The sequence below is a fragment of the Diadema antillarum genome, unplaced genomic scaffold (assembly GCF_040938485.1).
Source record: "Diadema antillarum isolate AM-2024a unplaced genomic scaffold, OU_Dant_1.0 seq00001051_RagTag, whole genome shotgun sequence".
In the NCBI taxonomy this organism is placed as follows: domain Eukaryota; kingdom Metazoa; phylum Echinodermata; class Echinoidea; order Diadematoida; family Diadematidae; genus Diadema; species Diadema antillarum.
The window spans coordinates 362,024-379,124 of NW_027271881.1; the positions used below are offsets into that span (position 1 = coordinate 362,024).

The window sequence follows — 17,101 nt, forward strand, 5'->3', positions numbered from 1 at the left end:
TGGGTTTGATCTCAACCACAACGGTAATAATATATGCTTTGAGAACCACGCTGGGGTAGGGAAAGTGATGTATGAAAAACAGCTGCTGCTTTTACTATTCTTCTAATCATTGTTAGCATCATCAGCATCATCAGCATCATCACTTCTTTTATCATTATCATCACTGCTGTTGTTATGATTGTCAAAGAAAAGAAACTTGAAACATAACTCGAAAGGTTGCAAGATTGTGTATTATCAAGTTTGGGGCATCGCACAATAATTCAGCAGCATAAATTTCAGGTCACACCTACTTTGTCTGCACTATGGGATATTCAGAAGGCCGTAAGTCACTCACTTCAATGATTTTCTTTGGGGCTTCTGGCATATGTCTCCTCAATCTCTCAGCATGGTCACATATACACAACAGCATGTCACAGGCAACCTGTCCCACCAGCTTGTTGTGGAACTAAGTTTGTTTTGAGAGAGAAATTGTGAAATACAAAACCACAAAAATATTAATTATTATGGAGACACAAAACCTACAAATGTGAACCTTTGAAATGGGGCAAAGAATAAGTATTTAGACAGAAATAGCAGTTCTGGATATTTCCCAGTGAAGAAGACTAACCTTTCATTCATCACATTTCTAACTATATACCATATACATGCATATCATACTCATAAATGACAGAGTGTCATATCATTCTATACCTCTGATAGCTACAAGATTGTTAATAGTCTGTTATTCTGAAAAGAGCTCACTGTCTTAATGCACACACCAGTTCAGAGAATGCATTTCTATCTGGTCTTGTGAGGAATTCTGCTGTTTATGATCAAATATTAACAAAATAAGACTTGGACACTAGGCTCACACTCACGGAGAGCACTGAAGATACCACGGACCTGAGAAATGACCTAGAGACTGTCTTTCACATAATTCAAGGCTGGGAGTTAAGATGATGGTCATTAAGCTCAAGATGTTTTTCGCAATCTTCTCCCATAAAAACCTCTGATATTTCAATCTAAACATGAGTGCCTGCATCTGGATTCGCATCAGCAGATAGGGTAGAGGATAGAGGAAAATTAGGAGGACAGGGTTCAATCTGACCATTTCAATGGATACAATTTGCTGACATACACCGGAACTGCCTCTAGACATAATTAGAATATAAAATCTTGTGTACATGTGATCAATACTTCGACAATTGAAATGCACATATATTCATTTGTTCTCCATAGCAATGTATTTATGAGCACTTATTGCCTGTTACCTGTTTTGACCAGCAACATGATATAGAATGTATATTGTGTGATTGACTCTTTTTACAAGCAAATATTTCTCTTTACAAATAAATAGAAATACATTTACAAAGAAATAAAGAAATGAATGAATGAATGAAAGAATGAATGAATGAATGGATAAATAAACAAACAGATTAATTAATAAAGAAATATATATAAAGAAATAGAACATATATCATATAACCCTGTCACATACACATAACTTCTGTTGAAGAATACTTTAAAAACAACATCAAATAGAATTGTTATCCGCCAGCTTCAGGAGTGAAAATGTGAAAATGCCTTCTCTTCGACTGACCTTCAGGCTGGCTAAAAGGACGTTGATTGCTTCCTTTACTCTGGGGTGAAAGGTCGTGTGCACAAGCTCCTCATACACAAAGATGCCAAGTCCACAGAGTGCAATGCAGCGGGCTTCACAGTTAGGTTCCTTCTTGCCGCACTTCAGCAAGATGGTGATCAAGTGATCCTGATGGCAATATTGTAAAAATTAAACCACTCTCATTACCAGGTACTCTTGAAAATGACACTTCCTCAATTGATGCAGAAGTCAAGGGCTTACTTTCAGTTCTAATCATTCTAATGTTGTGTCTTTGCACACAATCTGGAACCTTTTTCTTTACAGCATAAACGTACAACACGGACAAGCCAAATCAACAGCATCTGTTCATTAATGATTTACAGCAGAAAAATAATGGAACTTTTTGTGTGATTTGCAAGACAATTACTGACCTTCTGTAATAAATAGGTACTAGACATTCTCTTGGCTACAGCATAATTTCAACTGCACTGCAGCAAACACAGTTCCAACAATATGTCAGCATTAAAGTGTTATATGAATGACCTCCAGCCTTTTGGCACTGTCTGTTCTAAAAGCTCAAAGAGTTAATGACATCATGGCTTACAGAGTTACAGCTTTCTGTCAAGTTGGTCGAGAGCACAGTATAAATATGTTTGCATTCGCTCAGAGTTTAAGGTCATATTCGGCATAGCCAAGAATTGTCCACCACAACAGTTTTCTCAGTGCCCTCACATTACTTTCCTCTGGCATTTGAATTGAAATATAAATATGCATAATTTCATTCATTGATAAAAAGAATTGTGTTATTTAGCTGCCACTGTCATTGATACAGATGACACTGTGCTTCATTTTCTTTTGAAGTTACATTGTACTTTTGTCAACAAACAATGGGCTTCATTTGCATTCACAAACAAAATGTAGGTTCATAATGTTGGGTTGTGTGCATACATGTATTCCCACCTTGAAAATGCAGCATATCAACATTAATAAACCATCAGCAGACATTCATAATTTGAGATGGAAGTCATAATTGGCTAGAATAGGTATAACGCAACCGGGTGGGGGGGGGGGGCGTCTCATGAAGTGTTTTGTCCGACAAATCTATCGGACAAATTTGTTCTCAGCCAATCAGAAGTAAGGATGTCGGCAGCTTATAACAGTTAGTTAGATGTTTTTCCCCTGGGGGCATTTCATGAAGCATTTTGTCAGATATTATTTTCTGACAAACTGTTATACGCTACTGAAATCTGACAACTTTATCGCGCAAAATGTGTAATGAAATGCCCCCCCCCCCCCCCCCCCCCCCCCCGGGCGCACCTCCGCTCCACCCACCTTGACCGGCTTGATGTCACTGCAGACCATGGTACTGAGATCTTTGGAGGAGGGCTGGAACACCGTCAGGTTGCAGAACATGTTGGGAAAGCACACCAGAGAGCCTAGGAGGGAGAGCGCTTCGACCCGCGGAGCCTGAGCGTCGAGACAGAGAGGGGATAGAATCTGTCAGATTTCATAAGATGGCCAACATTCATTTCCAGAAGTATGTGCGGTTCATAGAATGGGTGTAACAGGCAACCTATGTAACTTAAACAAACTAACTAAAAAGACCCATAGAAGATGAGTCCAGCAAAGAACATATTTCTACAGTGTAACTTAAAAGAAAAAAAAATCAATAATCTTGGCATTTTTATTCAACTTCAAACTTTATGTCAGCCTCAGTTGCAGTGATTCCCATGACACAAAGTGAAACCTGCTTGAGTATTGGTTAACATGGTCTTATGACTAGTTGTGTTTTTTTTACAAGTATTCTTTCACTTTGTTACATTTCTAAACAAATGCTAAGACTCTAATTACAGCTCAAAAAAAGAAAGGAAAATAAAAACTTGTATTTGTATATTTTTACAAATTTGGAAAGATTTCAGCACATAAGATTAAAAAAGTCATACTTCCATATATGTGGAAGAGTTTGAACAGACAAATTGAGTCAAAACTTCTGTATGATTGAACGATGACATTTGAGGAACATATTCAAGCCTGAGTCAAAATGTCCTTGTTATGGCACATTATACATAAAAATGGCCTAGTTGTTGACATAAAGTGTAACATGCACTGAAACATACAAAGTAATGAATGCTACACCATGGGAATTGGAAATAAGGCCTTACAGATTAGATACTGCAGGATTCAATCTTCTCTGATGTAAAGAACTCTATGCAAAATGACAGCACATAAACAGTATCCCAAACAACAGTAATTCGGCAATGTCGTTAGGCTAAAGCATTGAAATTAGGAAATGATTATGGTGTCCACAGCAATGAGCATTACAGCTATTTTTTTTTTCTTTTCTTTTCCAACACTTTGTGAATGATGTTCGGCACATTAGGGGAGCCTGGCACCTTTGAATGTTTCAACAGATAAATGGCACTATATAAATGCTGTTTCATCATCATCATCGTCGTCATCATCAATTTTGCAGCTAAAACAGCTCATGTCAGTTAAAAATCAAAGTTTAAATCCTGGAGATGCTGCAGCAACTTTTACTTTGGTGTCCATCCCTTACGAGGCAATACAGGTTTATGACAGATTCCAAAAATGATTGCCAAAACAAAACTAAATAAAAATTGTTTAGAAAGATAATCAATGCATAAAGACTGAATCTAACACTTAACCCCCCCCCCAAAAAAAAAAGGAGAGAAATAAAGAAAAGAAACAAACTTTTGGCTTTAGAAATTAGGAAGTCTCTAAACCTTACAAAACAGCTGTTACAGTTGACACCAAGCATAAAATGATATAGATTTCCACTGGAATGCATGCAAAATTTGAGCAATTGTTTAAAATTTCATAGCCTATCTCTTCCTATCATAAAAAGCTTCAAACAAGTCCTATGAATATTTCATGTGTATTTTGATCATTTTCATTAGAAATCGAATCATAAACATGTCACACTTCCATTGACCAATACTGAAAAAACACTCACATTTACACTCAAATTATTAACCATTAATATAAGATTCACGACTGTTCCAAAAAGAATGCCGCTACACTACCAAAATTGCCCTCTGGGGCTTTCAGGGGTATAAAACAAAGCTTCCTGAGATAAACATGACAAAACAAATAACGTAATGTAATGTTTTTAGTCAAATGCAAAGCACTGAAAAAAAACACACACTCTAACTTCCTTATCTATGTCCTATGGGCTCATGGTACATACAAAAAGAGAAATAGTAACATACTTCACAACAAACACTTCCTTATGACCACCACATGATTGACAGCGGCACATTCTCACACAAAAAGTTAGAAATAAAACTAGAATTTGGTATTTGTATTTGAAGGACTCACCACTAACAGCTAACTACTACGCCTTTCGGGCAGCGTAACAAAAGTCAGCTGATCTTTGAAGTTCAGACAAGTTCACATGAGCATACATCATAATTCAAGTAGAAATGCAAAGACAAGATATGTACTATTACATACAGAGAATATGCACTAGGCTTCTTTGCACAGCTCACAACAGCAAATACCATAAATACAACACTTACACGCACAGTGAGAGCAATTAATCTTGCAGTGGTGACAATTCAAGGGGCGCCTCTCGAGTTTGTCACGTGGAAGTTACTGCCACTGGCACTGAACTACACGGCGATAGAACTCGGCGGCTTAACTGGCTCTGCAATACTATCCATCTTGGACTTTGCCAAGTAGGTAGCTATTTGTATCTTTCTGTGGCAGCAATACGGCACATATAATAGATATCTCACAGCCATGAAATGACAGGAAATAACAACTGCCAAGTGGCGTGACTGAATCACAGCACAGAGATACTCAAGTCTGGCCCAAACACAGCACTTTTTTTTCTCTCTCTTCTTTTTGATAGGACGTTGACAAGGATTAGGGTATGCAAGTCAAATGTCAACATCGATGAGCTTTAAGTGTGTACATGCCAGTAAGGGGGGGGGGGGGGGGGGGGGAGGGGGAAGGAGAAGAATTAGGCCAACGTTTTTCCTTTAATGATGACTCAATGCAGTAGGATTTAAGTGTTGATCTCCCTTCCAGTGACAGCATGATGATGCAAGCTGCTGGAAACACTCACTCATGATGACTACCCAATATTCTGATGCAGTGTATGCACAAATGCAAGGATATATTGAGGAATTTTACATCTGCATGTTTGTTTTTGTTTGTTTTTGTTATTTTTTTGGTTTTTTTTAGGGAGGGGAGGTCAACTCAGAGTATGTACATAGACAATGAACATAAACACAGAATTACTATCTCTTTTACTCTCACATCTGTAAATGAAGGTAAATTTCAGTCATCTTAATTGTAAGTAGCATCCACACACCTTTTTTTTAAATAATCTTCATTTGATTTCTATAATTTTACAAGAAAAAAAAAATTTATCACGAATGTACAAGCACAATATACAATCAGCAATGTTTGATCAACTACAAAAAAAAAATACTTATAAGGAATAGAGAAAGCAAACACACATACATGCCTATACAAACATATACACACACATACATATATGGATACATACAAGTACATACAGTATACATACATGAAACCAGGTATGTAGACTGGACATATAGGCAGAGAAGCCAACAGGGAGATAACAGTACAGCAAACATGTTTCACATGAACACACACACACACACACACACACACACACACACACACACACACACACTTACTTTCACAGGAGTTATGTGATCAAAAAAAGAAAGTGCTACCGGAACAGGTACCTGGGCACACTAGTAAATAATTATACTGTACAGCAAAATACTTTTGCAACATGAAATTTTCGCAAATGGCAACTTGCATTTAATACATACAGTCTAGACAAGAACCCTCACATGAATTCTAAATTGCAAATTTTGGGCCCTCACAAAATCAAAATGCATGTGAATATTTCTGGTTTTACAGTAATTAAACATAATCAGCTCTCTCTCCCCACCCCCTTCAAAAAAAAAAAATAATAGTAATAATAATAATAATAATGATGATGATGATGACACATAAATCTACAAAAAACACACACATGCACACATAGTAAAAACAGCAGGCATCCAGGCCAAAAGACTGAACACAACAACTAGAGAAGAGGAAAAGAAGAGAGGAGAATAGAAGTACTTACTTCCAGGTCATTAGTGGATGCTATCATGTTGGCCGCCTGAATGAAGTCCAAGATGAGGAGGGTAGCACCGGGCAGATCACAGGCAAAGAAATCTGGGGCGCTGTATTGCACTATTGTGTTGATCACATCCTGTATGAGGAGAACGAACAGGGGATGATTTCACACAATTTCCTCCAGAGTTCTTGCCATATTTGATGCCTATGCTGAGAAGCAGGGGTGTGCGAATTCAGTCGTCACCTCTTAAATCGCGACGACTCACAGTATGAATTTAGTCAGAAATTGAACGACTTTCTCAGTTTAAAGCTCAGAGTTCATGACATGGGCCTTCACATCACACACACACACACCTGAATATCACTACCAAGATCAGACTGTACATGAATCTGTATGCCTTCATCAAACACAACTTCCCATTACTTTTGGCAGCATATTTTGTGAACAGAAACTAGTTTCTTGGGATTAATATGCACAAATATGAATATTAGCAAATTTTATCTAGGCATTGTAAAGGCTAGATCCAGCATGCCAGTAGACTAGTACAGGACAATGATAAATTTTCAGCTACTGTTAAACATTCTTTTATATATGCAGGTTAATGAGGATATTGCAAAATCCATGCTACGTTTTATTGTAAATCTATTGAATATTCCTCCTTTGTAAGGATGAATCTTATATATTCTTTTCCATAAAAATGAAATTAAGTGTCTCATTTTACCGATATCTTCTTGTTGCATAATACCCAATGCCCCTGTAATGATACTAGAATAGTGTTCCCTTTCATCCAAGTTATAATAAACCATGGCATCTCTATTTCTTTGCTTTTCACAGACAAACACACTAAATGCAAATCTACCTCATCAACAAAGTTGGCCTTACAAGAATCGAAAGTGTTTATCATACCTTAACATTTTCTGGTGTTTTGGTTCTACCAACATCAGAATAAAAAGGTACTTGCTATCAAAACAGCTTCACTGGGATGTAACTAGAATGAAATATGGCTTGTGCAAACATAACAGAAGTATTGCCTGATAAATGTTTGATTGTTTCTCCTGTATCAATTCCAAAAGTTTGGTTTGGACAAAGCTGAGATTTATCAAGAGAGTATTTTAGTATGCTAGAGCTCGATGATGAAAACACAGTAGAGAGAGAAATGCTTGACCCAACTTGACATGATTTTTCATGTTAACTCTTAACGTGCCATGGTCGCCGATCGGCGACCTTAGTCCTGACGTGCCATGGTCGCCGATCGGCGACTCAGAAGAGCAAGAAAAGCATTGATCATTTAAGCTCTTGTGTTACTGTAATGTGTTACACCAAGAAACTGCCAATGATATGTACTGGTAGCTGATTAGCATAGCCATCGTTTCCACTAAAAACATGAGTATGCTTACATTGGAAAATTTTGAGTAAATACACGATTTTTCAGCTAGATGTATTTTTTTCGCATCGGGAAAATCCGCAGCGGGCGCACCCTCTGCGAGATGTGTATGTATCAAAAGTCTCATAGGTAAACCACGCGTGTGTATGCTATTGAATCTGCGTGTATTGTCTATGCGGTTCCACTTGCATTGTTCCGCTTGGATACTGTTCTGCGGGAAGCTGCTCTCATTTTGTCCCTCAAAGAGGGTCAGCTTTCGTTCGTCGGTCAAGTCTTTCATCCTTTTGTTTTGATGAACATAACTAATCGTCCCCACGCCAGCATAGGAATTGCGCGTGGACAAAGGCCTGCCGATTTCAATAGAGTACACCCACCCGCAAGTCTCTTAGACAAAAGGAGGATTAGCAGGTTCTTCCTTCTCAGGTGGACAAAAGACACTATTCCAGGGCCCGGGACAATTACTTTAGTTTCAAATACAGGATCTGGGACTAAAGGACTCAGATTTGGGAATGAATTACTGAGGCAGAAAGAGAAATTGCCAAGATAAAAATAAACTGCTAGTATCTTTGGAATCATACAATTCTAGAAGGCAATTTTGTTATCATTTGAAAGAGGAGATGTCGCTCTAAAACTTTCTCACAGAGTCAAGGGAGCGTTCCATTGAAGAACAAATACGACTGACTCTTTTTTTTTCCATACTACACAAAAATTTCTAATAATTTTTTTGATGTATCAATTATTTCTGCAATATTTCAGGTTCAGATAGATATTGTGGCAAACTGAGTGCATGACACGAAAGAACAAACATTTCTTGATATATGTTGTGTAGAACTCAATTCAAAACAGTCAATAGTTTCAGAGATATGACGGTTTTAAATTTCACTGTCAGTCCAGTTTCGAAACGTTCTGGCATTAGGTAAAAACCTCTGGCACGTTAGGGGTTTTGGGCCTGGCACATTAAGAGTTAAGCTCTGCATATTGCTTTGCAATCCTGCATTAAGAATATGATAAAAACATAGTATCATCAACTCATTTGACAGACAAACAATTTGTTATTTGGTAATTTATCACATCCACCTCATTGATTCGTACAGCTGCAATCCCCATTTGTGTCATTGTTTGTTTGTTTTTCTATCAAATTAAACTGCACAATACATCAAACAAACAAACAAAAACACCTTCAGACTAAAATCCAAATCATACATGGTAGATTTTTTCATGTTTGAAACACTGATGAGAAACCAGTTTCCGATGACAGATTCAACACATCATGACAACATGCCCACTGTTGTGGCCTTCATGGCTTTAAAAGATGGACAACACTCAACATTTAAAACATTTCTTGGCACTCACAAAAAAATGGTGTCATGCAAGATTACAAGTCATAGTGATCATAAGTCCTAATTTCCAGCTCATATTCATGAGTGTTCAATCAAAAAAAAATGTATGAGTTGTATATAAACTGCTGTTGCCATGGCAACACATTTCTTGACACTCACAAGGTATCTTGCATAATTACACATTAATCATATGTGTCAGATTTCAACTGAATTGCTTTTAAACTGAAAGTGATTCAATCCACAACATTTTGGTATAATTTTATGAAAATGTGCCATTACTTTGGAAACACATTATTTGATACTGATAAAATAGGTGTCTTGCCCTTCTACTTATTAAGAGCAGTTTCTGTGCCAAATTTTAGATTAATTGCTCCAAAATTGAGGGAGTAGTTAATAGATCCACAAGATTTGCAAGGGACCAATGGACAAAACGGCCATTTGACCTCAGAGTGATTCCTATATACCCCCATACTCACAATGTGTAGGCAGTGGCATAAAGAAAACAGTATTTAACTACTGTAATATTTTTATTGTTTGCAAACTCATCCATAACTGATGTTTTACTTTTATTTCCCCCTCCCAATCATGTGCAACTGATCTGACACAACAGGATGAGACTGTGCTGAAGCACTCACCTGATCTGTGCCGATAAGCCCATAATGGAGGATGCGGTAGAAATGTACAAGGTGGTCCTTAGGGAGTGAGTGGTCCTGTCGCCTGACTGTCATGGCACACAGCTGCTTGTAGGCAGACAGCCGCCCGTGCTGGTAGCCAACGGGGAGGTAGGTGGCCCGGAAGAGCCAGGGGGAGAAGAGCAGGAGGGGCGGAATGTTTTCTGGCGGGGGCGGAGTGGTTTGGTTGTCGGTACTGATGCCCTGGTTGTCACGGATCTATAGGAACAGCCAATAAAGAGTTGATGGTCAGAGTTGATTGTGGGGAGGAGAGGGAAGGGAAGAAGCAGAGACAATCCACACCAAAGCTATATCAAGATAAGCTTTCTGTTCTATGAAGAATCATCTGCCCAGCTTTTGGCATACTAGTAACTAGCAATGCATTTTTCTATCCTCCCTCAAGCATGCTCTAATGCTACATTTCCCACCTTCATCTTACCGGAGCTCTTTCCCTGTTTCCTTTCTCAATTGCTTGGGGTAACATGCTCTGATCAGAATATGGTTCGTTTAGCCATACCTCATTGCGACAAGTGGCTGGACACTGACATATGAATGAAATGCCATTTTTCCAAAATGAATATTTTGATAAAAACTCAACCTAACGCTTAGAAGTTTTGCAACATTGCAGTCCCTCTCCTGATGTTTTCATTTTCATGACAGCCAAATTGACTCAACAACCCATCAGTTTCCAACAAAACCTCTCTCCACGACAACTAAGTTCACTTGATTCGTGGATGACTTGTGGTGGAAAGGGATGAGACTGTTTCCATGGTTACCTTTGCAAGCATCTGCCAGATGTCCCACAGACACTCTAGGACCACCCAGTGAAGCCGCGGGTCACTGATCTGGTTGATGTCGCCTAGAATACCAAGGAGCCTCCTCCACACCACCACCGCCACATCGGGATGCCATCCGATCCTCGTACCCCCAGACATCACACTGGCATCCGGACTCTGGACGGGTCCTTGGTTACCTGCAAAATAGGCGGTGGATGTTCAAATATCATGACACGTATACAAAAGGGAAAACCTCATTTTTGACTGATATCACAACTACTATTACTACCAGCGTCAAAATTTGCAATGCAGATGCAAGCCTATAGCCAGGGTTCAACATTCTCAATGGCTAGGGACCATTAAATATTGACGATGGGCTACCACATTTCTGAAAAGGTTATCTTTTGTTGATCCAATCAGGTAACTAAGTTTCAAAATGGATTGTTATGTTTCCTCTTTGAAATGGATTGTTATGGTTCCTCTTACTTCCAATTTATTTATTTTTCGGGTCACCAGAAAAAAGTTAGTGTCAAGCCCTGTAATAGCACTGGGTAAGACATACCAGCATCTGTTTTTTCACCAGCCAGTTCCATCCTGTCGTCTATCTGGATCTGCTGATCATCATCATCCTCCAGCATGGGCGACTCTTTGGCCAAGTCCACCTCGACTCCATTGGTTTCGAGTAACCCCAGCAACGCCGTCTCCCTGCTACCCGCGACCGAATCGTGGTAGTTGTTGCCTTCTCCCGGCGACGTCCCTCCCGATTGGAAAAATCCCGGCCCGCCAGGGGAGGTCCCGTCTGAGTTGTAGAGGGGTGTGCCCAGCACAGGTGTTCCCCCTCCACTCACGTCACTAGCACTGTATGGGTGCTGCTCTGCCACCGGTGTACCCGGGCTGCTCCCCTCTAGGGAGAAATGTGAGGCTGTCATGGCTGGCGACAAGGCGATGACCTCCTGGTCGATCTCTTCGATGAGGCTGCTGGTGGGAGTCAGCCGACTGTTGTCGGTCGGCGTCGTGTGGTTGGTGGAGTCCGGAGACGGAGCGTCCAGGGAGCTGTCGTCAAGGCTGAGGTCATCGCGGGGTCCAATGAGGGGCGTGAGGCTGTTGTTCCCAAGACTGAGCTCATCCACAGAGTCCTTGTCATCACCTGCAACAGACCCATGCCATAAGACTCAGGTATATATGTCAACAAACACTCATGACATTCAAACCAGCTCCAGTTAAAGACAACATAGATATAGACTGTTTGACTATTTCTGAAATTTGGGCATATTCATATGATTTGAAAGTCATTTCATTGAAAGGAGGAATATTTTCACAACAATAACAAATGATACCGATGGCTTGGAGAAATTTAGTTCATTGGACAAGAGTCAATCAGATGCACTGATGCACTGCTTCAAGCAAGAGAAAGTTTCTACAAAAAATTATCACTTCACATTCAAGTTCATATTCCATTCACAATCAAGAAATCTACCCTAACTACATCTTTGTACAGAAAAAAACAAAAAACAAAAACACTACACCATTATCTACTAGTCAAACTTGTTTGAACACTCTCTTCCTCACTCAATGTAGGTCTTGTGAACACATGATCAACAACACCCTTGAATTTGAATGGGTAACAGCACGAATGAACTGTTTGGCTTTAAAGAAATCAGTGAATGCTTTGGCAGTAAAGAGCTCAGTGAACTCTTTTGTAGTTAGGAGCTCAGTGAAGTGAACAGCTGAGACAGGCAGAGAAACTGATACGTACCATTAGCTGGCAGTAGGGTGGTGTGCCTCATACCCAGGGGGAACGTTGTGGACTTCACCATACCTTCTCGTTCCCCATCTCCTGAGCAGAAATGACAAATTAAAACAGATTCAGAAAGCACATACCCAGTAAAACAAACATGAACACATTCAGGTGTGAGAGAGCAAAAGTGCACCCAACACTTATACAATTCCACAAATTCACAACAACCAAAATCAGAGCTTTGTAAATAGACAAATGTCATGAGCAAAAGCATTTGATATTCATAAAACAAAACGATAAATATACATGTAACGAGCACGCAGCTTTACAGAACCCTTTGAAATCCATAAACAGAGTAACTTAGTACAAATATTCAGGGAGAGAGTACTAGTCCAAAGAGGAGAATTAAAACTGACTATAAGACGGATACAAGTCATTGTCAGGGTTATGTTACAGGTCATAGATGACAGGTTAATTCTTTTTAGGGGTATGGGAACAGCTGTTTGGGAGTCATGGTTCTACTCTCAAGGGTACATTGAATTCTGCACATCAGAAACAACCTGGTTTTTCAGGTGGTGAGTAAAGAGCTACAAAGTTTTATGTTCCCCTTTTAGCACAAGGAAATGTTGAGGTCAAGTGTTAACTACTACCAGGGTTCATACGCTTCCACATTTTCAAAATTCCCTGACTTTCCATGACTTTCCAGAGCAGAAAATGTAAATTTCCATGACTATTTTACACGATGTACACATCTTATTCTAAAGTGTGTAAAAATACATCATCATAATACTAGGAAGCAAAACACAAAACAAGTGTGTATATTCGGTTATACACACTTATGCTTTGTTCTGAAGGAAGCACCTTAAAGGGGAATTTTCCCCAAACAACAACGTGGATTAGGTGAGTAGAAAACAATTTTAGAAACCCAACAGTAAAATGTTGAGCAAATTTGGATAACCTGTTAACAAGAATTATGCAAAAGTGTGTATGTTGCCCTCTTTGGACAGAACTATGCCAGAATATGTGATATCACAAGAGGACAACTCTCCTTTGAATTTGTACATAGAATTTCACAATTCTAGTTTTTTTCTTGGATATCGATAATGCAGTTGATCAAGTTCAATAATAAATGTACGCACAATTATCTAAGCCTTAACATCCTCAAGTATAAAGGAGAGGGAAGATGATTATTATTTACATTGAAATGATTGTGTTGTCAATATTCTGTGGTAAAATGCTTTAATTCAAATTCTATATCAAAATCAAAGCACTATCTTAATCCAAAAGTAATCATACATTCGTGTTATTAGACAGGGCGCCACACTAACTTCTATTTTTGGTGGCCCGATCCGGCCACCGAAATCATTGATTTCTATTTTTTGGTGGCCCGAAAGTAAAATCTGGTGGCCCAAAAAAAAAACAAGAAAAACACAAGAAAAACTAAATCGGTCCTACTAAACATAGAAAAATAAATATTAAGTATTACTGACGTGATATAGGTACCCATGTCTAAAATAAATGAATAGAGTTATCATAAAAGTTGATGCCTATTTACATGTAGGTGGTCAAAACTTACGTTTGAAATGATAAAGTGGGAGCATTTACAGACATTTGTAAACATCCGACATTTGTTTTGGCATTGTAAAGAGCCGAAAGTTACCGTTATTCATTTCTGATTGTGAAAGCAATCATTCAACATTTACTAGTATTTTAGCATCTTACGGAGCTGAATGTTATCCTTATTCATTTTCAAAAGTAAAAGCAAGCATCCGCTATCTATTCTAGCATCTAACTGAGCCGATTGATACCGTTAATCATTTCCAAATGTAAAAGCAACAATCTGTTATTTATTTTAGCATCGTACGGAGCAGGATATTACCGTTATTCATTTCCAAATTTAAAAGCAAACATCCGACATTTATTTTATTATCGCACGGAGCCGAATGTTATTGCTGCCCACTTCCGAAAGTGAAATGAATCATCTGACAATTATTTTAGCATCGTACGGAGCCGAATGTTACTGTTTTTCATTTTTGAACGTCAAGGCAGACATCAGACATTTACTTTACCATCAAACGCAGATGAAAGTTACTGTTATCAATTTCGAAATATAATAGCAAATATCCGACATTTATTTTAGCATCGTATGAAGCAGAATATTACTGCTATTCACTTCCGAACGTAAAAGCAATCATCTGACAGTTATTTTAGCATCTTCCGGAGCCGAATGTTATTGCTATTTACTTTTGAAAGTAAAAGCAAACATCCGACATTTATTTAATCATCGTAGGGAGTTGAATATTATTGTTATTCATTTCCGAACGTCAAAGGGATCATTCGACATTTACTTTAGCATCTTCCGGAGCTGAATTCTATTGCTATTTACTTTCGAACGTAAAAGCAAACATCCGACATTTATTTAATCATCGTACGGAGTTGAATATTATTGTTATTCATTTCCGAACGTCAAAGGGATCATTCGACATTTATTTTAGCATCTTCCGGAACTGAATGTTATTGCTATTTACTTTCGAACATGAAAGCGAACATCCGGCATTTATTTACCATCGTACGGAGTTGAATATTATTTTAATTCATTTCCGAACGTCAAAGCAAATACCCGACATTTATTTCAGCATCTTCCGGAGCTGAATGTTATTGCTATTTACATTCGAACATTATAAAAGCAAACATCAGACATAATCATTGTACGGAGTTGAATATTATTGTTATTCGTTTCCGAACGTCAAAGGGATCATTCGACAATTACTTTAGCATCTTCCGGAGCTGAATTTCAGTGCTATTTACTTTCGAACGCAAAAGCAAACATCCGGCATTTATTTTATCATCGTACGGAGTTGAATATTATTAGTATTCATTTCCGAACGTCAAAGCAAACATTCGACATTTATTTCAGCATCTTCCGGAGCCGAATGTTATCCTTATCCATTTCCGAACGCAAAATCAAATATCTGACATTAATTTTAGCTCCCCATACGGAGCTGAATATTACCGTTATTCATTTCCAAAAGTATAAGCAGACATCCGACGTTTATTTAAGTATCATACGGAGTCGAATATTACCGTTATTAATTTCCAAAATTAAAAGCAAACAACTGACATTCATTTTAGCAGCTTACGGAGCTGAATGTTATCCTTATTCATTTCCGAACGTGAAAGCAAGCATCCGCTATTCATTCTAGCATCTAACTGAGCCGATTGATACCGTTAATCATTTCCAAATGTAAAAGCAACAATCTATTATTTATTTTAGCATCGTACGGAGCAGAATATTACCGTTATTCATTTCCAAATTTGAAAGCAAACATCTGACATTCATTTTATTATCGTACGGAGCCGAATGTTATTGCTGTCCACTTCCGAAAGTGAAATGAATCATCTGACAATAATTTCAGCATCGTACGGAGCCGAATGTTACTGTTTTTCATTTTTGAACGTCAAGGCAGACATCAGACATTTACTTTACCATCAAACGCAGCTGAATATTACTGTTATTAATTTCGAAATATAATAGCAAATATCCGACATTTATTTAATCATCGTATGAAGCAGAATATTACTGCTATTCACTTCCGAACGTAAAAGCAATCATCTGACAGCTATTTTAGCATCTTCCGGAGCCGAATGTTATTGCTATTTACTTTTGAAAGTAAAAGCAAACATCCAACATTTATTTAATCATCGTACGGAGTTTAATATTATTGTTATTCATTTCCGAACGTCAAAGGGATCATTCGACATTTACTTTAGCATCTTCCGGAGCTGAATGTTATTGCTATTTACTTTCGAACGTAAAAGCAAACATCCGGCATTTATTCTATCATCGTACGGAGTTGAATATTATTAGTATTCATTTCCGAACGTCAAAGCAAACATTCGACATTTATTTCAGCATCTTCCGGAGCCGAATGTTATCCGTATTCATTTCCGAACGCAAAATCAAATATCTGACATTAATTTTAGCTCCCTACGGAGCTGAATATTTCCGTTATTCATTTCCAAAAGTATAAGCAGACATCTGACGTTTATTTAAGTATCATACCGAGTCGAATGTTACCGTTATTCATTTCCAAAATTAAAAGCAAACATCTGACATTTATTTTAGCATCTTACGGAGCCGATTGTTACCGCTGTCCATTTCCAAAAGTAAAGGCAATCCTCCAACTTTTTTTTTTTTTTGTGGGCCCGACGTGCGTTTTTTTGTGGCCACGGGCTACCGGGCCACCGTTAGGGTGGGATTTCACGGAGCACGCGAACGATTTGCGAACGACGCGAATGACAAAATCCAACATTCGGAAAAGTTTTTCTCCGAATGCGTTCCGACAATGAAGCCGAAAACTATTCTTGCGCAATTTGTGCGAAGTTTCCACGACGTTTGTGCGAATGTCGTGTGTATCATTGCTTAAGTACAGCATGTTACGTTCACGAAGAACACGCGACGGCAATGCGAACAACGAAAATTTT

At 38.4% G+C, this 17,101-nt stretch overlaps 1 protein-coding gene across 1 annotated transcript in view; it reads right to left on the bottom strand.

Annotated features, from left to right (window-relative positions):
* LOC139743113 (ral GTPase-activating protein subunit alpha-1-like) overlaps positions 1 to 17,101 on the bottom strand; it is a 102,256-nt gene that overhangs the window by 44,845 nt on the left and 40,310 nt on the right. The window contains exons 18-25 of the mRNA XM_071653618.1: positions 12,635 to 12,715; positions 11,441 to 12,025; positions 10,879 to 11,075; positions 10,067 to 10,321; positions 6,714 to 6,842; positions 2,912 to 3,046; positions 1,580 to 1,747; positions 335 to 445 (exon numbers count right to left, since the gene is read on the bottom strand). Of these exons, the coding sequence (XP_071509719.1) occupies positions 335 to 445; positions 1,580 to 1,747; positions 2,912 to 3,046; positions 6,714 to 6,842; positions 10,067 to 10,321; positions 10,879 to 11,075; positions 11,441 to 12,025; positions 12,635 to 12,715 (1,661 nt within the window). The remainder of the gene's footprint in view (positions 1 to 334; positions 446 to 1,579; positions 1,748 to 2,911; positions 3,047 to 6,713; positions 6,843 to 10,066; positions 10,322 to 10,878; positions 11,076 to 11,440; positions 12,026 to 12,634; positions 12,716 to 17,101) is intronic.